General features: G+C 44.2%; 1 protein-coding gene across 1 annotated transcript in view; it reads left to right on the top strand.

The window, feature by feature from the left end:
- The window catches only part of SND1 (staphylococcal nuclease and tudor domain containing 1), a 417,459-nt gene that overhangs the window by 263,099 nt on the left and 129,843 nt on the right, over window positions 1-24,517 (top strand). The window contains exon 15 of the mRNA XM_036862917.1: window positions 8,501-8,642. Coding sequence (XP_036718812.1) covers window positions 8,501-8,642 — 142 coding nt within the window. The remainder of the gene's footprint in view (window positions 1-8,500; window positions 8,643-24,517) is intronic.

Raw genomic sequence — 24,517 nt, 5'->3', positions numbered from 1 at the left:
TTTATGTCATAGATTGCTTGGTTTTTTGTGTTTTTGTTTCTCCTCTATCCTTTTCTGAAGTTGTGTTCTTGTCTCAGGTGGGGCACAGTTTAGCATGGCATCAATTTCCTTGCCTCTGAGTTCTTGATTTGCCCATGAAATGAAAACTTGTGCTTTGTCAGACCATCGCTTAAATTCTTTACTCTGCATGTATTATTTTAATTATATCTTTCAAGCCATTTTGTGGTTCTGTAATAAATTTTCACCTCTTGCATATAGAGACTTTAGAAGTGATAAAAATTGATCTAAAATTTTTAAGAAAAAATTGTACTTCAGACCTGTATGTTACTTTTTAATCATAGCCTTGTAATTGATAATCCAGAGTTACAGATGCGGTTGAGTGCTTTGTTCCATATTCTCACTGTCACATACATGTATAAGCTATGTTTTTAGACCATTCTCACGTCCTTTTTCTGGTAACGTATGAGATGTTTATTGTGGTATTCCTATAATAATTTATTATCCTTTTTTTCTTAGAAAAGTAACAGCAGACTTGTTAAAAATTTAAATGGCCTTTTTCTCACATCCCCATTGGTTGTGTTTATCTTTACCAATTTAAAATAGGAATACTATCTTTAACTATTTTCTTATCAATGTAATTGTCTGTTTGATATAAATTGGTTTTTCTACGATTTGGATAAATTACATGTTTTTTGAGAAATAATTAACCTGAAAATAATTGGAAGGTATGCCTTCCAGTGCGTTAAGTTCCCTTTTAAACTTTTTTTTGTTATAAATTGGTAATTTTAGATCACTGTCTCTTATGTCCATATTCTTGAGCAGTTATAATTAAGTTTCATAGTAAAATGTTTTCTTCATATAACTAAAGCAGCCAGTGGTATCAGAAATATAGTGTATTGCTATGCCCGTGGATAACGAAAAGAATTTATGTGTTGATTCAAAGTTCTCATGAATAGGATAGTCTTTCGCCTGAATAAAATCTACAAAAGCAATCCTGTATTTACTTAACTGACCCAAGATAAGACATTTTCTCCATGAAAAAATAGTGGGTTTTTTGTTTTGTTTTGTTTTTTTAAGGAAAAGGTTGTGAGGAGGAAGGTTTTTATGGAGGAAGGCATGGATTCAGGAAATACAACCTAGGAAAGGATGTGAAGGGAATTTCCAGGGTCGGCCCAGGACATCTGCTGTGTAGCAGGCCCCACGGGTTACCATTTATGCAGAGGTCAATAGGCAGATGGCAGCGCTCCAGGGAGGGCTGTAATTTAAAAAGTCATGATTTTAGAAACACAATATCAGTTTAACCAAGAATTGTAATAATAATCTGTTGGAGAGCTAGAGTCTATAGAAGTGGGAGTAGGGGCAGTCTGGGATGACATAGTGGATGGGAAGAAGGTGGAGTTTATTTGTGAAACACCACAAGTCATGAGCCGTAACTTTGAGACAGTTGAGTGGAATGGCAGACCTGAGGAGGGGTGTGGCTTGGCACTGCCTTGGGCATCCACGCTAAAGAAAGAGGATTGAAGAAAGGAAGAGAGCAGACTGGTAAGAGTTGATACCTTATCATAAGTAGATACAGATTTACATCTGCTCTCTATCTGAGACACAGATATACCACCATCTGCACTTTCTATACTAAACTTATAAGTAGACTTTTTTTTTCTTGTCTTAGAGAATAAACGAAGGGCATTGTATTTCCTGTTGGTGATAAAATGCAGATTTTTCCCACTCAGAGGCTGTAACTGCATTTCTAAAGGTTAAATTGAATAGTTCTCACAGCATAATTTCAGCTCGTTAAATTTGGGAAACTGAAAGTCATTTGATAAAAGAATAATCTCTGAGCCTGTATAGAATTTTCATTTGATTGGGAATTGGGTATTATTTTATTCACATTAAGCCGGATCACAGAATGATTTTATTTCAAGGTAGAAAAGAAATGTCAATAGGCATATGTACTTAGTAGTACTCTTTTCATTATTTGATGAGAATATTTCCTCTGTATAGCCAATTGAGGGATGACCTCATGCTTTCTCTTAGCCATTGCCTAAGAATTGATACTTTCTTATGGTGCTTTTGGGAGATGGCTAAGATTTTTCTTTGCTATGCTCTTCTAACCCCTTGCTTTCTCATCCAAACTATTTTCTGCTTAAAATTTTTAAAGTGCTTTAATGCACTGAATAGCTACTTTAGTGGTTTACCTCAAACATAATTACTGAGTACTGAATTTTGAGCTTGTTATTCACTCTGAGCTACATATAAACTAGTTGACGAGGAAATTTTGAGTTAAAAATGAAATTCTTGCATAGTCTACCTACCCAAGCCATTTTTTCTTGGTTATTTTTAAATTTAGGTGTAACTTACGGAGTTTTGATAAACAGGTATACACAATGCCATCACCAAAGTCAAGAAAAGAGGCTTTCATCATCCCCCAAAATGCTTCCGTCCCCTTTGGAGTCAACCCCCAACCCTTCCCCTGGTCTATGGCAACCACAGATCTGTTTTCTGTCCTTCCAGTTTAACTTTTGTAAGACTGTCGTAGAAATGGAGTCATGTATTTGAGGTTCATCCATGTTGTTGCCTACTTCCTCTTTATTGTAGAGTAGTATTCTGTCATGTGAGTGGACTACAGTTTGTTTATCCAGACCCCTGTTGAGGGAGATTTCAGTTCTGTCCAGCTTGGAGTGATGACAGATGAAGTCCAGGCCATATTCTGAGGATCCTCTAATCTATGTAACAGGATTTGACTTGCTTTTAGTTGGACTGCCACGATTGCTGGGATGCTGCTTTGCATGTTTTCATTCTAAACACATGATTGTGCTTCTCTTCTCCACATTTGCCAAGTCCTGCTTGCTTTTCTCAGTATTGTGCCTCATGGAACAGAGATAGATGCTGGGCAAGACCAACCAAATAAAAATACTCATAGACACCTGTCTTTTGCCGGGCTCTAGAGGGCAGGCGCATCCTCAACGTTTCAAGTCTGATGGCGGAGGAATTTTCCCCTCCATGTTGGGGGCACAAAGGACATGGTCAACAGCTTTCGTCGTCCAGTGTGGGAAGCACACCACACTGGCTCCCTCTGCCCTTTGGTCTCTGCTTTTTTAGGCTGCCCTCCCTTAATAATTGGTAAAGAAGTAGAAGCAGGGAAGAAAACTGAAGGTCGTGTTCTCTGAGTGTTCTCCCGATTAGAATGCAGCCTCCCAAGTTTAGGGCTTTCTTCCAGCCTAGTGCTCCTGCAAATGTCCTCTTGCTTCACGCTCCCAGGAATGGAGCCCGGAGCCTGAAACGTGATTTCTCCTACGTTCTGACATGTTGGAGCCCGAGTGAGGTGCTATGCCAGCTAACTAAACACTATGAGAAACTGTAAAACATAGACGACACTTGATGAAAGATTATTGATGGCCCAGCTTCAGCACCTCTTTTTTCTCATGGTTTGTTTCTTTATAATTTTTTTTTTTTCCCCAGAGTGGTTTTCTCTAGGGTTCTCTCCTGTGTTCACTTCATTCCTGTTAAACTTGCACCTCACTGATGTTTACACCCTCTACCAGTCCCCTTTACAGACACTTCACCACGAAACATTGATAACCAGCCCGCGAAGGGGAGCTTCAGATGTTTGAGTGCTTTGTGGTAATGTTGGAGCTGGGCGTATTCCCAAGTATCTCCTCCCAGGGCCCCATTTATGTCAAGAGAGTATCTTGCTATGCAGCTCGTTCCTCAAAGAGAATCATAAACTCATTCTGTGAACTGAAACATCACATGGGGCCAATAGAGCCCCGTGGTTGGGAAGGAGGAAGAGTGTGTGTTGATGGATGGCATTTTTGCCTTTCTGGTCAGGGATGTAGTTGTGATTTGTCTTCCACATAGTTGCAGAGGTAATTCGCCTGGTCTGGGGAACCCTGACAAGATAGATACCTATGATGGTGAATTACCACAATACAGCTTAAAATAACAGAGTGTGTTTGCTTCAGTTTCCTTAGCCGTAAGTTCTGATTCCCATGTTCTCTTTTTCTCTCTGCATCTGTCCTCTTGTACACATAGACTTTGCTGCTTCAATATTAAGATTGGTTGGACCCAAACAGCATTGTGCTGTGGAGTCCTTGAGCCTCAGGTCAGCCCTGTGGATACAGGATTGTCAGCTCTTTTAGGGGAGAAACGCTCCTGGTTTGCTGGAGTGGGCAGTTCAGACCGCAACTGTACCTGCAGGAAGCTTCATCACGTTTGATGGGCCTCTTTCGAGTTCAGTTTCTCAAGTGCTTGTGGAGTTGAATACCCCCATGGTACCATTATAAGCTCTGCATGTATTTGGTTTTAGTTCTTTTTCCTATGATGTTAATCAAAGAGTGATTGTGATGATGGGAACTAATTAGTGAGCTTCATTATTAACAGTTCCCATCTGAGACTTGCACACGATGATCCTGAGTGGTTAATTGTTAACTAATAAGTTTACTGATTCCCATTTCCCTGTGCTGTTTTGTGTGCCATGAGGTTTGCCTCTCACCAGTCCTAACCACGTTAATGCCTACTGTATGGCTATTTTCAATGGAAAAATCATAGAATTCACTTTGCTAACATCTAGTGTAAACGGACAGCCGAAATCCCCGTTCCAGAATTTAGAGAACTTTGATTTATGTAAGTTCTGCTCTTCAAGGATGCAGGGGACCTAGCTGTGTAAGTAGTGTTCTTGTGGACCTCTGTCCTGTGCCTGCCATGTAAGGATTCTGCTTTCCTTGTTCTCTTTCCCGCCCCACCCCCATTCACAACTTTCCCACTCTCCCAAACTTGGTAATTCATTGTACTCAGTTATTTCAAACATGTGTGTTTGCTTACACAGGAGGGTACTTTGTAGAGGTAAGTTGCAGTCTCACTGCTGTAGGGATTTTTTTTTATAGGCATTGACCAACATGCACCCACATTTACAAGAAATTTAGCCTGACCATCCAGAAGTGAGGGCAGAGTAGGAGTGTATGATTAAGGTGTCTTTATAACCTTTCCCACTCCCTAAGGATCATCCTGCTTTTCTTCAGCGTCCTTCAAAACCCTGCTCCTGTAAGTTTGAAGTATAGATATTCACATTCTTTGAAATGAAGTCACCCCAGGCATGTTTGTTACATCGTTACTTTCTCAATTTCAAGGTGCATTGAGGAGGCAGAAACATTCCTTAAAGAGATGCCATCCACAATAGCAGGTTAAATGTAGCTAATACAACCTTAAATTAGCTTTTCTAGGAGTACAGGAAAATACTTACCGTTTGGTTTGTTTTGGAGCACAGGTAATGTGAAAACTGCCAGTGCAACAAAGAAGATTTATCTGCTCAGCACTGCAGTTACTTCTTGATTATTTACACCAGTGGAGGGGAATGTTAGTACAGAAAACAGAAAACTATAGCTAATTTATCTACGTGGATTCTCAAAGCCTTGAGACTGTGTAACTCAACTATGACAACTGTGGCAAATAGATTCCCAGACCTCATGTAAACCAGCCACAACATAGAAAACCTGAGGATGAGGGACTTTGCAACTAGACTTCTAAGCAGAAATATTTGATATTTAACAGTCTTACCTTGAAGTGAGCATCCTAAGTCTCAATGTTGTTCTCTCTTTAAATTTGAGGCCTTTAATCTTTATTTTTAAAAATGTTTCGAGTTATAAGGAAATCTGTCACATCACTAAGTCTTAGAAGGTCCTGCTTTGCATTATTGGAAGAAAATTTTAAATGTCGTGTTAATGACATCCTTTGAACTTGATCACTTGGCTGCCCTTGAGAACCACCTGGCATCTTCAACCCCTCAGTAGGGCCTAAACTGGACTCTCTTATACTGGTTCTCATAGTCGTGCTTTCTCTTATTTACCTATAGCTGTAACCTTAGAAATGAGTATTGGAATCTAGCACGTTGCTGTACTTTCACAGGCTCTTTGGAAGGCAAGTCATTTAGCCATAGCATTTAGTCCATTTTCTAATAATCAAAATTCCTAAAAAAAAAAAAAAAAAATTTCTATAGCTAAATTAGCAGAGAATGACTTACGGCTACATCACCTGAGGAAACTTATCAATCTGCCTTGCCAGTCTTTTCATTTGAGCCACTGAAACAAATATTAAAGGTTTCAAGAATTTTTGTATTGAAAAGGAATTTGCCAAGCAAAGGAACAGCTTGAGATGACAAGGAAAGACGGACACCGTTGTCTGCCTGTGACTGAGATTTGAAAGAGTTGACATCTTTTGGTGATTACATTCAATTTTGTTGGCTTTATAAGAATTTTTTATTTCTAAAACTCTACCACCTTGGACAAGATTTCCATCTTTTCCTTTAACGGGTGGTCCACGGGCATATCACCTGCTCCATGCCTTTGGAGCATTTGCCTCAAGAGGATGGGGAGCTCCACGTCTTATCTTACGGTTTTGCCTCTGGAAAGAGACATGGCCAATTGTGGTGGGCTTTTAAAGTTTGTTTTCATGCCTTCGATTGTCACCGTCGGCTTTCGCTTCTAATCGTTGTCATGATCGATGGCATGTCACGTTCTCTTTGCTGTCCTCCCGTGTATTTCTGGACTAGGACTAAGTTGCAGGTTGAGACTTAGGAAGAGTGAGGAACATCCATTGGTTTATTTTTATCTGTCTGGCTGGCTGTCTGTCTGTGTGTGTCTTACATAGCTAACAGTAGGGCCCCTTCGTTTCTCCTTGATTCTCTAAGTATGTCTCTTGATAAACTAAGTAATCATTTAGCAAAATAGGAGAATCTGCTGCAGCTTCCTTTTTTAGTATTAACATTAAAGGTGTACCTGTGCGTGTGCTGTTTTATTCCTGTAAGCATCTTTTTCTCAGGTAAATACGTCCAAGAGACAGTGACGAGCAAATGTCTATTTCTGAAAAATATAGATTACTGCGGTCTTGAGGGAAGGCCTTCTCTTTAGAGACCTTAAGTTGCCTAATGATTTGTGATAATCAATTTGATAATTGTTGACTTATTGGCTCAGCTCAGGAGTAATGTCCCAGATTTATTCTAGTATGGCAAGAGGATTTTAATCAGGTAGTGCCTTCTTTCCCATGGAGCATTTGTCTTGCTTGGCTGTTCTGGACTTCAGCCAACTGCCAGAAAGGCTTTTTCCCACTGTGTGTGGATAGTAGAATGCATGTTTGCTTAAGTGTTCATTGGGGGAGTTTCCAACCCACTAAAGCTCATTGTTACCTTACCTTTTACCAATGTGCCCTTAGAAACACTGAGAATGGATGACTGTCTCTCCTTTTCTCTGGGAATCTGTTTGAAGGGAAGGATGAATCTCATTACTATAAACATTGTTTTCATCCCAGCCTACGTCACTGCTTCTGAATGAGAGGAGCCCCTTTGGCTGCTGTGAAGACTCTCAGATGCCTGATGGCTTGTTAAATTTTCATTACCTAATGTGCATTAATTTAGGTACAGTAGCTCTGCTGCTCTGACTTAGGAAGGAAGAGCTTGGCGAGTGCAGACAGCGTATGTCATCCGAGTCAGGAAAGTGTGCAGAGCTTGCTGTCCTCAGAGGGAGTTTGCCAGTGGGCTGGCTGCGCTGAAAACCTCCGAAATTCATCCAGTGACTATTCCCCCAGCACGTGCCGTGTGATGCTTTGATGCTTGCTTACTCTATCATCTGTTTAATTAGCTTGAGAGACTGAAAGGACTTGATGGCTCTTAGCTCCTCCAAAGCTGAGAGCTCTGAGGTTCAGAAGGTCCACGATTTGGTACTCTTGAGGGTAGAATGCATGCAGTTTGTGTTGATGCGTGAAAAAAGTTTAAAAAGCCCTGTGCGGTTTCATGTGTTTTTATTGTTTCTATAATTATTTGCGCTGACATGATGCAGTACTTACTGGTCCCTGTGGTTCACATCCTGCTGTTGCAGATTTCCCAGGCTGGGAGCAGGAGCAGTGTGCCCCAGGTCCTGGCTCATCCCTCAAAAGCATGGAGAGCAGGGCTTGCAGAATTGGTGCCCAAAGAAGGGGCTGCGCTCTCCTCCTTGTTAGGAAAACATAGCCTATTAAAGTTTGAAGATGAACTGTTTTGGGTTTCCTGGGAAAGGGCTTTAGGGGCTGTATCAGGAGCCGGGTGTCACAGGTTTTTTTTGTTCGTTTGTTTGGGGTTTTTTAAATGAAAATTAAAGGTTAGATTAATCTCCAAAGAAGGTGAGTATTGGTCTTCTCCCCTCAATTTTATGTAGAAGGAAGAAGAGCTCTTTTTCCTATTCCAGAGAAGGAGTGAAATTCTCATTGCAGGGCACCGTCCTAACTTTTATATCCACTTTAGTAATTGAACAGAGGGGAGAAGAGAGTCAGAATGTTCTGGAAGCTTTTGATTATATTTCTCCTATGAAAGTCACATGGGTATCTTGTTTTTGTCCTGGTTTCAGAAATGTCTGATATGCTAGGGATTTTCTCCCAGCTTCCTGTGGTCTGCCAGACTTTTTGCCCTAGACCAGAGAGAAAGAAACATTTACCTAGATTCCATTACTTTTCTAACGATTCTTATTTTCTCCCCCAGGACACCCAAAAAGCAAAGCAGTTTCTGCCCTTCCTTCAGCGGGCAGGTCGTTCTGAAGCCGTGGTGGAGTACGTGTTCAGTGGGTCTCGTCTCAAGCTGTATTTGCCAAAGGAAACTTGCCTTATCACCTTCTTGCTTGCAGGTAAGTCTTCTGTGTTATGTGTTGTTCTGAAAATTCTTCTTGGGGCTCGGAAGTCATCCCTGGAGGTCACATGCCCTCCTTTCTACAGGACTTGGAGCCCATGTAGGTGCTTCAACCTCTAATTGAGACGTGAACACAGAGTTCCTAGGTTTGATCCCGCTGTTACTGCAGACCCAGCACTGGTCCTGTCCTGCTTCTCATTCCCGCCAACCACCAGGACGTAGGAGTGCAGGACAGCTAACAAGACAGCCCGTATCCTCACACAGCCTGAGTGAAGGGAATTCCAGACATAGGAAAGCGTTAATGATGGAGTGCTCACGGTTGGTGTCGCCCATTTGGGATGGACCGCCCTGCTGTGTTAGTCACGGGCAAGGCCACAGAGGCGCCGAGACACTCTGCCCTTGTAGCGCCACAGGCAGTGCCACTTGTGCTCTTTTATTCTTTTCAGGTGTCATCAGGATCCAAATCCTTTATGAAACCCCAGATTTGCCATTACCTTCACAGGCCCCTGCGTCCCTGGTATTTCCCTCTTGCACTAAGGGTGCCAGGCCAGGGCGAGCCTTCCTCCTTTCCTTTGCTGACTGACTGTCCATCTTTCTTATCCTGTCTTATCTAGTAACATTTCACAAGCCAGCAAGTCTATGTGTGAACTGTGCCCTTTGAGAAATTTACATGTGTGCATTCAAGGAGCAGACAGTTTCATTTCTTCCCTGCCGGCAGACAAGAGAGTTATTTATTTCCATCAGTACTTCGCAGCTGTGGTCTTTGAGGGAGAGGGTCACCCCACCCCGATATACACTCCCAAAGATTGTATTCCACTGTGTTTACCCACTGTACGCCACCTCCTCTGAGGCCAGCCTGTTGCCTCAGCACTACTTCTGTTGAATCCTGGGGTAGGATTTGCCATGGGGGAAGAGAACTGGGGGCCGTGTTTGCCATCCCCTGCCAGATCGCCTCAGCCTTGCTCTCCTCGAAGGCACTGATGGTTTCTTCCCCATAAGGGTCTCCCTCAGGCCCCAACTACATGGATTGTTAAGTGCGATTGGTCACTCACCGAGCACAAGGCCGTGAAGCTCACTGTTGCTGCCTGGCCCTCGCTGCTCCGTGAGGCTCCTGAGCTCCCTTAAGAGGTTACTGATCACTGCCCAGCTCTGCAGGCTTTCTGCAGCTCAGGGGCAGCTCTAGAGAAGAAAGGCCGCAAGAAGTCCATACCTCACCGGAGGGCTGTGCTTTCGTGTCTGCGAGTATGAGTTGTAAGTAAACTGAGGGGCAGAGTGGCAGTGTGTGTGAGTCCTTTCATGGAGCCATTTGTGCCCTTTTTCTTAAGATTTCTGTAGCAGAGGAGTTTCTTAGCAGTGAATTCTTGTTACAGGGTTTGAGGTATATATTCAACTCATTCTTTGCTCTCTGCCTGCAAAACAAAAGCATCCTTTTGGCAGAGCTTTATCCCAGAGGTGTGAAAGAGAAACAGTATTATTCTTTCCTGGAAACTTGGCTGCAGATCTATAGGGGAAAGAAAACATTGAAGTTCTGGCTTCCAAACTTAAAACCACCTGAATGGAGCCGGCTCAGAGCTTTAAACCTGTCTTGCCTGGAGTTTTCCTGCAGAACCCTTCTGGTGGTACCTTCTGAAACACGAGCAGCCTGACCACTCAGCTCGGCATCAGCCGGTTCCTCTGTGTACTTGGCATTATTCTAAGCTTAGCAATTCAAAAGGCATTGCTTGAGTTAACTTACACGGTGAAAGATAGATTACAGAAGCAAATTCCTGATAAAAATATAAGCTTTTACATTTTTCTCCTGCCGTACCCTATGCAGTTGTATTATGCATCTTCTGATTTCTTTAGAAACCTGGCAGGGATACAGGACGTTGAAAAGTTGGAAAAGAAAGCTGGCCTCGGTTTCAATCATGGCTCTGCTCTGTACAAGCAGGGGACTTTAGGGACGTTTGTTTTTTGGGTTTTTTTGTTTTTTGTTTTGACTCTTCAAACGTTAGTTTACACATCAGTTAACTGGAGAAAGTTTCTTGCCTTTCAGGATGTATAAAGGTTTAGAGCAAGCCTGCCATAAAGTAGATCATCAGTAAATGTTTCCTTCCTGTTCTTCTCACAAAGACTTAGTGAATTCATAACTAGAGCTTTCACTTAACTGTATGGAATGGCACTGTTGTGCAGTATGTGTGCACGTACCTGTGGCTCTACCACGGAGACTTTGACCTCCCCATTAATTCAAGTAAATCAAGAGAAGGAGCTGGGAGCTGTCCTAGCCTCCTCCTGACTAAGCAAAACGCTCACTAAAACAAAAGCTACTGGCTTTCCTCTTTGAGTCTGGAGCAAGGAACTCTGCATCCCGGTAAGACACAGTCCTAGGTCTTAAGCTCTAGAGGGAAGACAGATACATGAACAAACTGTAGTGTTGGGTGTTAGGTGAGAAAATAGAATTACTTACAATGCACAGAAGTAGCACAGAGGAGAGAATGGTTGGTTAGGTGGAGATCAGGGACTGTGTATCTGAGCTGTGTTTTAAAGGACAAATAGGAGTTTGCAATGTTGTAAGGACAGGATGGGAGGGGAGGAAGAGAGGAATATTCTAGATAGAGGTACCAGCAGGTACAAAGATGTAGAGGTATGATACATTCTGATGTGTCCAGGAAACCATGAATCCTTTGGTATTGGTGGGGTATAAAGAGTGAAGAGTGGGGTGAGGCTGGAAACACAGATGGAAGCTAGTCTTCTGTGGCATATACTGTGGACCCTCAGAGGCGCTCAAGGTATCAGGGGCGTGCCATGCTCACACTTGTGTTAAGAAAGTTTATTTTGGTAGATACATTGGCATACGTGAGGCTGGAGGCTGGGAGAGTGGTTAAGAAGCAAGAGGGATAGAGGCCCGAAATCTGGTGATGGAGGAGAGGAGAGATTGGAAGAGTATTTAAGAGGAAGACTTCCTAATTCAGGGAATGACTGAGGTTTTTTGGTCAAGGATGGGGGATGACATTGAGTATGGGAAAGAAAGTAAACAGGTCCAAGGCTTGAGTTATTGGGAAGATTTTGATGTCCACCAGCAAGGGCGACACTCAGAGTAGGTTCTTGGAACAGGTAGTTGGTGGTCAGAGGATTAGATGGAGAATCCTCAGAGAGCGTCTTCAGGAAGCCAAGGGAGAGAAGAATTCCAAGGAGTCAGCAGTGTCGGGTTTTACCTTAAAAGATCAAGTAGTTAAAAACTATGGAGTGATTTTATACTACTGATTAGTTGCTAAGTCACAGATGATCTTTGTCAGTATGATTGGGGAGTAAATGTGGGCAGTAAGGAACAGAATTTAAAATAGACTGCTCTTCACAGCAATCTAATAGAATGGAAAAAGGAGTACAGAAAAGTGAATGCTAAAGGGTCAAGGGAACATTCTGAGGATGTCAGCATCTTGAGTACTTTTATAACTAATTCTTAGGATTGGCGCAGAACGTGGCATGGACACTTGGAAAAGCTGTTCAGTATACCTATTGTCTTCAGAGTGCCAGTTATAGACTGTAAAACTCAACAAAGTCTCCTTGGCTAATGAGGATATGAAAGAGATGAAGTGAGAAGTTATCAGGAACTTGAGAAGCACTGGTCTGAACAGGAACTCAGAAAGGATACAAGTAAATGATTGCTAGGGCAGTGACCCTGCGGAGACAGAATGAATGCGATGGAGAACATGGCCGGAGGATCCTAGAGAGAAGGGTCCCTTGGTCATCCGGGACCAACCACAAAGCTGAACGTCAGCATAGACAGACACGATGCTTACACCGTGCAGCTGCTCACCTGAAAGGTGGTCCTCATGGCACAGCTTGGCAGCTCTCTGTGGAATGTGCCCTGCACCCTGTAAAATTGATGTCTGCTGGAAATGACGTTAGGGTTGTGATTCTCAAGGGGAAAGTCAAGATAATTGTTCAGCAATCCCGTATGTGCTGGTACCATTGCTCCCAGCCTTTTGGAGAGCCCTCTGGATTTCAAGGTGGGGTGGACACTTTCCGTTTTTACGTGGCCTTTTTTGGGCAGACGGCCCCGCAGCTTGATAGGGAGTGGCATTTGGCCCGAGCCAGCTGGCCTCTCCGTCATGGTTCCTGCACCCCTGCATGTGGAATGATTGCTTGGTCAGATGGGATAGCAGGTGGGGCTGGGCAAAGTCAGCTGTAGCTAACAGGCCAGCGCCTCCTGAGAGCTCTTGCCCTTCAGTCCTCTGAGCACCTGGCTTAGGTTCAGCCGGTGAGCAGGTGACCTTACCGCCTCAGAACTGAGACGGTTCAAGGTCCCCCCGCCTGCTGCTGTGGCCTCCTCCCGTGTGCACTTATTTCAGTATCAGAGGCAGTCACAGGCAGTTCTTGTCCTGAGTTAACAGAAAGGTCAACGTTCCTCAGGCCCCCCACACTTGTTTAAAAGCATCCTTTTTCCTCATCTGGCATTTAGTGAGCTCCATACATTTCCTTCTCTTAGAACAAAAGCAGTTTACCTTCAGTCTTTATTTTTAGTTCATTTTCACTTGTCCTGTGTGTCACCTTTTACTTAGTATCTCATCTAAAGGGATATGGAGGCACATATTTGCAGATTGCTTGGCCCGTGATTCACATTTTTATTTCAAAGCACAAGTGGGCCTGGAGTGTGTGCCTTATTGCTGTGACCTCTATATTATGTTGCCTTATTTTGCATTACTTTCTTAGCTCTGGGCTACTTGGGTCATGCTGAGGGCACAGTTCAGGAAGTTGTCCTGTTGGCTGAGCATAGCAGGTATCAAGTTAGTGCCTGTAAACCAAATGCCTGAATGAGAAGAGGGTAATAATTTGAGGTTTCAGTGTAAAGTAATCTAAGGAGTCTTGTGTCAGATATTTGGAGTCTTCTAACTCACTGAGCCTACCCCATTTACATATATCCGTGTTTGTTCTTACCAGTGGGACAGCAATAAGCGCGAGGAATTGTGGACCGAGACAGGTTTGGCATGGTGGGGAGTGGATGTCGGTCACGTGGGGTGGAACTCACGGTACAGACCACCTAGAATGCAGCAGTCACCTGGCAGGGGGTTTCCGTGTGGATCGCAGCAGGTGACTTATAATTAACCAGTTACCTAGTCATATGAAACAAGACTAGAAAATGAGACTTTTCTTTGCCTGCCCTTCGGCATTTTTCAATTTTTTTTCTCTTTGATTACAAGTCCCCTCTTGAAGCTGCCTTATGACAAGGGAGGCAATGAGGAGAGGTCCTAGATGTCTGGGGTTTGATAAATGGTGGCGGGTGTGTGCATGATGAGCTAAAGGGTTGGCTGTGTGTCCTTCCACCCTGAATGCCTTTGAACAAAGTACCTCATTTCCTTCTGTCTCTGTAATGTCTCTTCTCCAGCCAATCCTAATAGGAATATCAACTGCCTGTTTCAGTAGACCAAGAACTTTAATGAGAGAGGAGAGGGAAGGTGAACAGGAATATCGTCCTCATCTCCTGGCCCCAGGAATGGTGGATCCCCATTGATTACCAGTGCCTAACCAAATTAACACAATTAACGCCAACGTATGTTTAAGTGAGAAATCCCATTCTGCTATCAGAGAGGTGCTAATGAATCAGGCTGCTATTGTAGTTGTGTTTGCTGGGCTTCTATCCTTAATTAAGCAGTTACAGGGTCTGCTGATACTTATGAATTCTTTTCAGATACTTTAATTGAATTGCAACGTAATGGATATTTGTAAAGTGGAGTATTCTTTCTCTTGGGACTTGCCCATTTGGTTCTGTCTCTGCCTCCTACTTGCTTCCAGTTGGGTCCTATTACTGGAAATGGGCAGCTTGACATGAAACTTTTCTAGGGCTGCTCTAGTTGTTCACTTTTAAAGGTATCATTGTGAATTATACGAATTATATTCATGTCAGAAGGTCCTCTAGGGTCACTTGTCAGAAAATATTAGCACAATAAGCAGGTTTGGGGAGACTTTTTTAATGAGGCCAAGATTTTTATAAGCCCACTAAAAGAAACACAGTCTCTGATAGCTTGTGGATGATGCTTAAACTAATCAGATAATTTCTGCTTTCTTGAATGTCTTTTAGTCTAATAGTTGAGACAGCCATATGAAAAACTTTAACAGGGAAAAACAAAATGGAGCTATGAAAAGTATAGGCATCATACCATGAGAATGCAGAGGAAAGAACAATCAATTGAGGAATAGAAAAGACTTCCCAAGGGAGATGGTATTTGAGCATCCAAGAAGATCTGGAACATTTTCTTCTGGCAAGCTGGGTGCGATTCATTTAGGCAAAACAACTTTGCCTATATTATTAGCTCTCAGAAAGAGTCGCGTAAAGAAATGGATGGACTCATCAATCATTCTTCCCTCTGCTTTTGTCTGGTCGTGTAAATCTCCTTCTTGGCTCTCCCGCCATGGAACATTCAGCGCTCTGCCCTTAGCTCCCCGTCTCTGCAGGCAGACCATCACCCACGGTCACGTGGATGGAAGTGCAAACCTGCGACTGCAGCCTGATTATCTTCCATCTTTAGATCGTGAATCATCCCCGGAATGAGCCTCCTCATGTTTGTGGGTCACTCAGTCACATGACTATTTAATAATTTTTTTATATCCACTGGGCACTTTGCTAAGAATATTGAAATGCGTAAGATATGGTGCCAGCCTTCAAGCAAAGTACTTGTATCTACCGAAGTACAGGATATATAGACATGAAGAAAAAAAATATTTGTAAGAAGTATAAGGGGAGGAGAAACAATTCCTAGCCTTTTATAAAATTATTCTTCTGCGATACTGTCAAAAAGGCTAAGGCAATCCTGATTCATAACCCAGAAGTACAATATCCAGAGAGGGACAGAGCCAAGTGCTGACTCAGCCGCGTCAGTTCAGGCCTGGAGTGTGGTGTTCCATCTGAGGACCACGCTTTTAGGGAGGACATCAGCAAACTGCAGAAGGATCAGAAGACAGTGACGTGGGTGGTAAGAGACCTAGGAAGGCCGGTACCCAAGGACTAGTAGAGGCATCAAAGGAGACGTACAGGACACAGTCGAGTGTCTCAGGGTAAAAGAGGCAAGGATTCAATTTTTTTCAGTAGTCATTTTAATTTTTTTTTTTTTTATTGAGACAGAGTAATAAAGACATCAATACAAATAAGATTTGTTCAGCATGGTTTAATGGCAGCCACAGACCTTGGAGCTAGAACACTTAAAGATGCGTTCTTGCTCTCCCGCTTCCTAGTTAGTTATTTCCATTAGACTGGCCTGCTTATCTTGGTGTGATGCTGGGACCTAGAGGTGAGGGAAGCAGCAAGGCCCATATGACAGTTCCCAGCCAGTCAGTCCAGAGACTCCAGCAACTGAGGAGGAGAGAGTCCTAGTGGTGGCCCTACCTTCTGCGGAGTCAGCCTGAGGGGTGGCACAGCCTCCCATTTGGGATGTTCTGCCCTCACCATCTCAGTTGGGCTTTCCGTGCCAAGAAAAGAAAGATGTTGATTTATCCTCAGTTTCTGGATAGGCCCATTGGTTGCCTCTGGGTGGATAGGTCAAAGGTAAGTGAAAAGCACCCTTGCATCCTAAGTCCTCTGACTTCTGCCTTTTCCTCTTGCTGCTCCCGAGTTCTGATATCAATGAGATAAGGGGGAAATATCCTGCAGAGGTATCAGGCCTGTTCTCTGCAGCGCTTATGAGAGCCAGTAGAGTGGTACAAGAGGGTCAGACCTGTGAGTTTTTCCCCAAGGCTTCCTTTTTCCATTCCTTCTCCTCCCCTCCTACTCTAAGGTTCTTTCTGAGTCTGTTAAAGGTTATTTAGGCTGCCTTCCACCTGGTGGGCATGGGGGGAAGGAATGGAAAGCTTACAGAGCTCTGATGGCTGTTCTTTGCTGCAGTCTTTCCAATACCAGCACCTGTCTCTGGTTGTGCCCTGATGCCTCGGTTCTAATCCCATTCTTGTGGCGTCCCCAGAAAAATAAATCTCAGTGTGAATATTTCAGTGCCATCTTGTCAGCCTACTGGCATTTTCCACCAGCCGTTTAGTAGGAATGGTGGCAAGCAGCAGCATCCACGACTGGGCTACTCACCACTTCCCCACCCTGAGGGGGTGTCTATTTGGCCAGCCTAAGAGTAGGAAATGGCATGTCCTGGATGCAGGAGAGGGAGTGTAAATGGTGTGGTAATTTGAAATTAAAGGGAAATGCTTAGAAATCTGGTAATGGGCAGCCCTGGGGTGAACAGTGTGCACTGTGCCCATAAGACTTAATCTTGGTTGCTATGGGAACCACCTCTCACATTCCCCTTTCAAACAGAGATAAGACTGGATTTTTTTTTTTTAATAGATTTATTTATTTTTGGCTGTGTTGGGTCTTCGTTGCTATGCGTGGGCTTCTCATTGTGGTGGCTTCTCTTATTGCAGAGCGTGGGCTCTAGGTGCACAGGCTTCAGTAGTTGTGGCTCGCAGGCTCAGTAGTTGTGGCTTGGGAGCTCTAGAGCGCAGGCTCAGTGGTTGTGGCCCATGGGCTTAGTTGCTCCACGGCATGTGGGATCTTCCTGGACCGGGGCTCGAACCCGTGTCCCCTGCATTGGCAGGCAGATTCTTAACCACTGCGCCACCAGGGAAGCCCATGACTGGATTTTAAAAAGCAAAAAAGTTCTTCATCATTGAAAAGTGTCTTTGCCCCTAAGCCCCGGGTCTTTGCACACCTTGGGTTCCTTTCAGAAAGTTTTCCTGAGGCTTCCCCAAACTAATGGAATGGATTTGCCAGAGTCTCTTCCTGGCCCTTTATATAACAGCACTGACATGGGCATTAGAACACGTGGTGTCCAGTATGGGCAGCTAGCCCAAGCACACTCTCCTGTTGCCCCTGAGGGGCGCCATGGGTTTCCACTTAAGGAACTGGATAGGACCACTGGTCACATCATGATGGGCTCTGAGGAAGCCCAAGGAGCTGTGCTCGGTCTCAGTGCCATGGGATCGGTCCCAGATCCTGAGGTAGGGCTGCCAAGCACAGACCTTGTAGGAGCAAGAACAATTCACGGAAGTTACTTTCATATTTGGAAGGCGTCTGAGACACAACCGCATTCTCAGTCGTGGTTTTTCATCATTAGAGCTTTTCCCCATTTATTTAAATTACCCACTTAATCCAGGCCTTGTATGTTTTCAGGGTTTTTTTCCTTTTTTTTTAATAGATTTATTTATTTAATTATTTATTTATTGGCTGCGTTGGGTCTTCCATGGCTGCACATGGGCTTTCTCTAGTTGCGGTGAGCGGGGGCTACTCTTCGTTGCGGTGCGCGGGCTTCTCATTGCAGTGGCTTCCCTTGTTGCGGAGCACGGGCTCTAGGCGCGTGGGCTTCAGTAGTTGTGGCTCGTGGGCTCTAGAGCGCAGGCTCAGTGGTTGTGGTGCATGGGCTTAGTTGCTCCGCGGCATATGGGGTCTTCCCGGACCAGGGCTCGAACCCGTGTCCCCTGCATTGGCAGGCGGATTCTTAACCACTGCGCCACCAGGGAAGCCCCTGTTTTCAGGGTTTTTTTAAACCGTCCTTTGCCTGTGATAAAATAAATGAGAATCTATGTCTCTATTCAGCGGCCTTTGATTTCTGGGCATACAGCTCCCTGCAAAGTTGACTTACAGGCTTCTAAATGGGCTTTGGAGAAGCTTTCTGTCTAAGCTTTTTGGATTCCCTGTAATTTTCCTTATTATGCTCATGCTTTACAATTAGCAGTCCTGAATAAACCCTAGTAACTCCCATGCTTACCTTCACTATATGAAGGAAGATATTTAAATGGACCAGTTAGTTAGTCTACGGCGGGTGGAGAAGTTCCCATTTCCCTGCCCTGGTGTGCCTCCTCTTCCTGAGCTTGTACATCTGCTAGTGATTTTTCTAGGGTTAATTTGGGTGTTTTTATTTTTAAATTGGAACATGGTGTCTGTCTCTTCTCTGTGTGTGTTTTGGATGCAGCCCCTGTGCTAGGCATGCGGTTATTAACTCGACTGATATACCAGTTCGCTCATTAGCATTTGCATTTTAAATTACAAGCTAGAGCAGACGACATTTATGCTATATTTGTACCACTGCCTTCTTCATGAATGATGTCGTATGTGCAGGGACTGCAGAAATAACTCCTCTAGGGCCCTGAGGTATTTTAGTCTCTTCTTCAACAAATTATTTCTTTTTTACTCTTGATTCTCACTGTTTGGTGGAAAAGAATTTAAAAATTCCCTAAGTTTAGCCTTATTTGTGAGTACTGCTGATTAGGATGTGCTGATGACAGACCGACCCTTCATATCAAAAGAGGCCTAGTGCATGGAGTGGCCTCTTTCCCTCTCACGTGATTTGCCTGATGAGCAGTCTGCTTTGACTAGAGAGGAGGGAATTTCTTCCCCACAGCTTGGTGGGTGGGGAGACGTGGTAACAGATACTTGTTTTCGCTTCTATTCAGGCTCACACCCCTCTCTTCTATAGCTGAATAGTCAGAGGTTATTTTTTAACACCTGTTATTGCTTGGCGCTGCAAGGGGAAAGAGAGGGAGATAGTATGTGCCTTTAAGGAGCTTCTTTTCGACAAGAAACATTTAGATCACACCACAGTACAGCACATACTTAAATAAATGCCAGTAGTTAAGTTCTCTTCGGGGAACTCTTCCTCTTGGCACATGGAAACTCCACCGCCTAGATCATAAGAACCGAGTCAGAAGTGCCCAGTCATGGACTGTGGACCTGGGAATGGAGCCTCCTAGGCTGAGGCGTGCCCAGCTCTGCCTCAGCCAGGGTTTGGCTGGTTTCTGGCAGCAGGTTGAGGGCCGGAAGTAAAGCTCTGGTAGATAGCTGTGCATCCACATCATTGTGCTCTTTCTTTGTGGTAACAAATGGTGGTTCTCTGAGGTCTGTCACAGGGACCCTTCCTCTTGGTGAATTCTGGCTTTTAAAACACATCATGAAAAATCCAGGGAAGTCACACTGGAAAATAGATGTGCATTCTAGGTAATAAATACAGAGGTAGGTAACAATTCTTTATCCACTCTGTCTTGCCCATCAGCTTTTCAGAAGAAGTTTAAAAGTTTGAAAGGTCAATGGGCACGACAGACTTCATGAAGAATTGTTACCTACCTCTGTATTTCTTTTCTTCCATGAGGGTGGTTTGTGTTTCATGTCTGGTGTACTCTGTTAGACGTGTCCTTTAGTGGCTTCCATGAGCTCTGGCCTCCAAACACGGGAGCCTCAGTGTTTATGTGTTTGTTTACTTTTTTTCCCCTAGTCTCTAGTTTCTTTTGATCTCCGTTCCTGTTACCTGGCAAAATTGTTCTCCAGAAACTGAGTCTAACAAGGCAAGTATAGATGGCATGGAGGAGACGAGCGGGTCCCTGGAGTGTTTGGAGTAATGAGCAAAGCATGAGATCCAGTGGCTGGCGTCACAGTGAAAGGACGGGGCAGATGAAGGTCCCTTGGGGTTGTGGTTGTACGGTGGCGGGTATCTAGATGGTACTCAGAGTGTTCGGAGTCTCGTTTGTAAATGCTGCATGAGGGTGCCGGTGGAAACAGTTGAGACAAACAGCTCACTAAAGACCCAAGGAATCCCACAGACTCTTTCATGTTTTCATGACATCTGTTATCAGGTGAAGGACTGCTTGCTGCCCATCACTTCCCAGCCTGCTGGGGCTCCAGAGGAGGGGGATGGGGTTGACCGCCTGAGCTCCCCCAGCTGCCCAGCCATCCAGCACCCTCGCAGTTCCCTGCACCTTCCTCCGCTCTGTCCACGGGTTCTGACAGAGACCTTGAACTAAGTGGGTTAGGAATAAACTGCTTGAATGCGTTTGTGCAGATAGCTTCTCTCACCAGCTCTCTGAAGTGCTTTTTGAAATACACGGGGGCCCTTTGTGTGAGCTGCTTTTATAAGCTGTGAAGTCCATTGTCACCGCTCTCTGCAGCCAGCATGTCTCTAACCTAAGTAATGTGGACTTGGCTCCTGGACAGGGCTGGGGATTGGCACCGGCGGCAGCAGCGCTGCCCTCCAGAGTCGCCAGCAGCTGTTGCAGGTTGGAGGATCTGCAGAAATTGAGATGGCTGTTCCCAGATATTGGCACTTGCCTGGTGATGAATGACGTGTCTGTGCGCGGGGACTCTGTGTGCTTTCCTTCGGCCTTTTCTTCTCAGCCCCTGATTGTGGCGCCCGCTCAATGGCCCCGTTGTGGAGGAGGGTGCTGAATGGAGGAGGGTGCTGAATGGAGGGGTTAGTGGCCTGCCTCTACCGCCATTCCCTCCCTCCATTGGCCTGAACTGAGACAGTAAGAATAGCTCTTTGATCCCCTGAACTGGTTCTTGGGGCAGGAATTTCGTGGCACATCGCACAGATGCCATGGAGCTAAGAATCCAACCTCCCGAGGCCAGAAAAATGAACTTCACCTGAAAGAGAGCCACGTGATCCCCACTTCCATTACTCTGGTGTCCTTTTGCCTTAACCCACGCATCTGTACCAGAATGGCCAGAAAAGGTCTATTTTGATAAAGTCATTGATGGGTGGTATGTTTATTTCTGACGTGATTGCCCAAGAGTGAAATTTTTAGGGGTTTGTGCCACTTTGTATGATTCCTTCATATCACACACAGTCATGCATATTCACGTATGCATATGCTGAAACTGGTGTTACAGTGCCATCTCCTTAGAGATTAAACTGCAAAGAAACTGTCATGAATGACCTCTTTTAAGAGACTTGCGCCCTCGCAACTCTAACCTCTGCCGTGGTTCTCGCGTGTCACCTTTTAATTTTGTCTACTTGCCACTGTCTGAAATTTTCTAGTTTACTTATTTGTTTGTTTTCGTGACTCTTTGTATCACCAGAGTCTAAGATGCTTGAAGGCAGGGACCTTGTCTTGTGACTGCAGAACCCCTGTACTAGTGCCTAGAACAGCGCCTAATCCAGAGTCAGCATTCACTGGACAGTTCTTGGATGAATGAATGGATGCACACTGGTTCTGGGCTAACACTTGTTAGCTTATTTGGAAATTCTGAAAACAAAATAACAACACTATTACCATGGAGAATGAGTGCTAGAGCCACAGCAGCCCTAAATTGGAAAACAGAGTACCAAACTGGGTCCCTGTCTAGAGAACTGGACTGAGGCTTAAAACTGCCCCTCAAAGTCACATAACCTCTCTGGGCCTTGGACTTTTTCAAAGAGTGAGGGGATCGGATTAGGTTTCTCTCGAGATTTGAATCTCTAATAATAATAATAACCTTAATGAGTATTATACGCTGTGAATTAACTCATTTAATCCTTACCACGGCTGTTAGGTGGATACCATTACAATCCCCATTTCATAGATGAGAAAACTGAGGCCTAGGAAAGTTAACTTCCTAAATAAAGAGCAGAGCACATTTTCTTGATCTCATCCTTTGTGCTGTCGTTTAGAACGTGTTGCGCAACTTGACATTGAATGTACTTGAAGGTCTCACCTCTTCTGTTTTCCCAGTCTTCCGTCCATTCATTTCATCTGCCTGTGCTCTCTTGTTGGCTAGGAATCAACCAGATGCCACCTTTCTTCTGGGATGACCAAAAGCAAAGCTTAAGAAGGGGATGGTGGTGGCCCTCTTTAGGAAATGCAGTAATGTGGATATGAGATTTTAGTTGTTGTTTTAGAGCTTGGATTTGTTTCTCGGCCCCAATAGGAACACACCTAAGCTGAGAGCATGGCTAGGACATGTGACTGGGGAGGAGAGAGAGAGCAGGTCAGACCTGTGGGATGGGTTTATGAGCAGGGGCGTTTATGGACAAATTAAACTTTAGCCCTGAGTAAGCAAAGTCCTAAGCCAGTTATTACTGCTCTGGCACTTCTAATGGGCCCTATGCAACCCTTATAAATTATTCAGCTGCTTTACTAATAAAAGGCCGAGCTACTTGCCTAGTCCTGGTGATTCTTCAGTAGAGCTCAGAGAGAACAGGTTAGAGGGGCAGCAGTACTTACTGACCTCCAAGGAACCCTCCTTTCTCATATGGAGATGAAAGGGTTAAACTGACTACCTCAAGTAGCAGAGTTTTGACAGATAATGCATAAAACTGTTAATACTGGAAGTTGTGGCTCACGGGCCTGGTTGCTCCGCGGCATGTGGGATCTTCCCGGACCAGGGCTCGAGCCCGTGTCCCCTGCATTGGCAGGCGGATTCTCAACCACTGCGCCACCAGGGAAGCCCGAAGCCATATTTTTATTTACCGTATTTGAGTGCCCTATTAGGATTTCCAAAGGAGAATACATAACATCCAGTATTAAATAAAGAAGTCATCTTTGATTCACCAAAAAAAAAAAAAACTGTTAATACTGGAGATAGACAAAGGGCTTTCCTCTGAGGAGATGCCTGCCAAGGTTCCCTGGACTGTTAGATCTGATGCATATTTCACAATGTCTTGATCATGGTGATTAAATGTCCCAGGATATCTAGCACTTAAGCATCAGAAGTTGTTGGGTTTTTTAAAATAATACTCATAACATTTTATTTTGTTATAATTTCAAATTTACAGAAATGTTACAAGAACTGTGCAAAAATCTTTCCGTTACCTTTGTTGAATTGTTAACATATTGCCTCATTTGCTGTCAGTGTAGTTTTAGAATCAGAAGACTTTTGCCAAATTGCCCCTCACATCTATAAACAGTGAAAAATAATTTTTTCCATCTCATACAGAATATACTTTAAAAATTTTTTTCTTATGTGGTCACTGAACTTGTTCCCTGGCAACAACCATGATACTGCCGCAATTTGGAGGATGGGCTGTTACGGCCGTACATCCTGGCTTTCCTGGGCGATCTCCTGCTTTCCCGCGCTCTATTCCAAGTTCAGGCCAAGTGTCAAGCTGGTGGGTCTTTTTAGTTCAAAAGATATCATTATAGTAGCTTTGGGGGTTCTGTCAGCCCCAGATGTTTCCAGAGGTGAGGGACCCTGGAAGTAGCACTTAGGGCGGTGGTCTCTAGCCCCGCCTGGACGCCCCTGGGAAGGTGCTCATCCCAGCAGATCAGCACGTTTGCTCTCTGAGCCCCTGGAAATGATCCAGGCTTTCTAATCTTACTTCCTTTCAGATTTCAGTGAACAGTGGATCTGATTAAAGCAAAGTGACTCATTCATACACACATCCAAGCGTGTCTGAGTTCTGTTTTTTAAAGGTGCTCAGAGAATATCAGTGATTTCTCGAGGAGCTCTACATTTATCTGGACTCTAATCTGCGGCAAGCTGAGGGGGCACCATGGAAAGGAGACTCAAGGCTGCGATTTCCCAGCGCGCCCTGGAAGAAGCCTGGCACTCCTGTTCAAGGACCCGACTGCTTGTCTCACAGTTCATGGCACAGAATTTCCAAAGAGAGACTCTTTTCTTTTTTCTTTCAACTTTGCACATTCTTGTCATCCTGTTTGCTCTTCTGCACCCTCTCCCAGTATTATGTCTTTGTGACTTTTCACAGAAACAATACCGTGTTGGTATTTGTGCTTGTTCTCATTGATTGTCTCTTTCTCCTTCACTAGACTGTTTTTTCATTCGTTGGTGAATGGCCTTGATTTTGTAACAGTAAGAATTGTCACAGTAATGTTTACCACCAATAATTAGCATTTGTACTTAGTCAAGCATTTTGTCCCCATTGCTTTCCATGATCCTATAGAGGACTTGACGAGATTGTTACCTTTTAGTATGGCTGGAAATATTCAGCTTAGTAGAGTTGGACTTGGAGGCCTAATTTTAGGGGAATAAAATTAGTGAAAGGTGAGTTTGAGATATTTTAAAGGACAGTTGATGATAGAAAGTTCACTGGACAAGAAATGGGAAGACCTTGTTCTCATCCAGACCCTACTGCTGACTCTGGCCTTTAACAAGGCTCACACGGGTACCTGTCCTCACTCCTGGCTCCCCTTGGCTGTACGCTTATAGGCGCT

The sequence above is a fragment of the Balaenoptera musculus genome, chromosome 9 (assembly GCF_009873245.2).
Source record: "Balaenoptera musculus isolate JJ_BM4_2016_0621 chromosome 9, mBalMus1.pri.v3, whole genome shotgun sequence".
Lineage (NCBI taxonomy): Eukaryota > Metazoa > Chordata > Mammalia > Artiodactyla > Balaenopteridae > Balaenoptera > Balaenoptera musculus.
The sequence above is the reverse complement of the archived record's forward strand: the minus strand, read 5'-3'. Positions and strand labels throughout refer to the sequence as shown.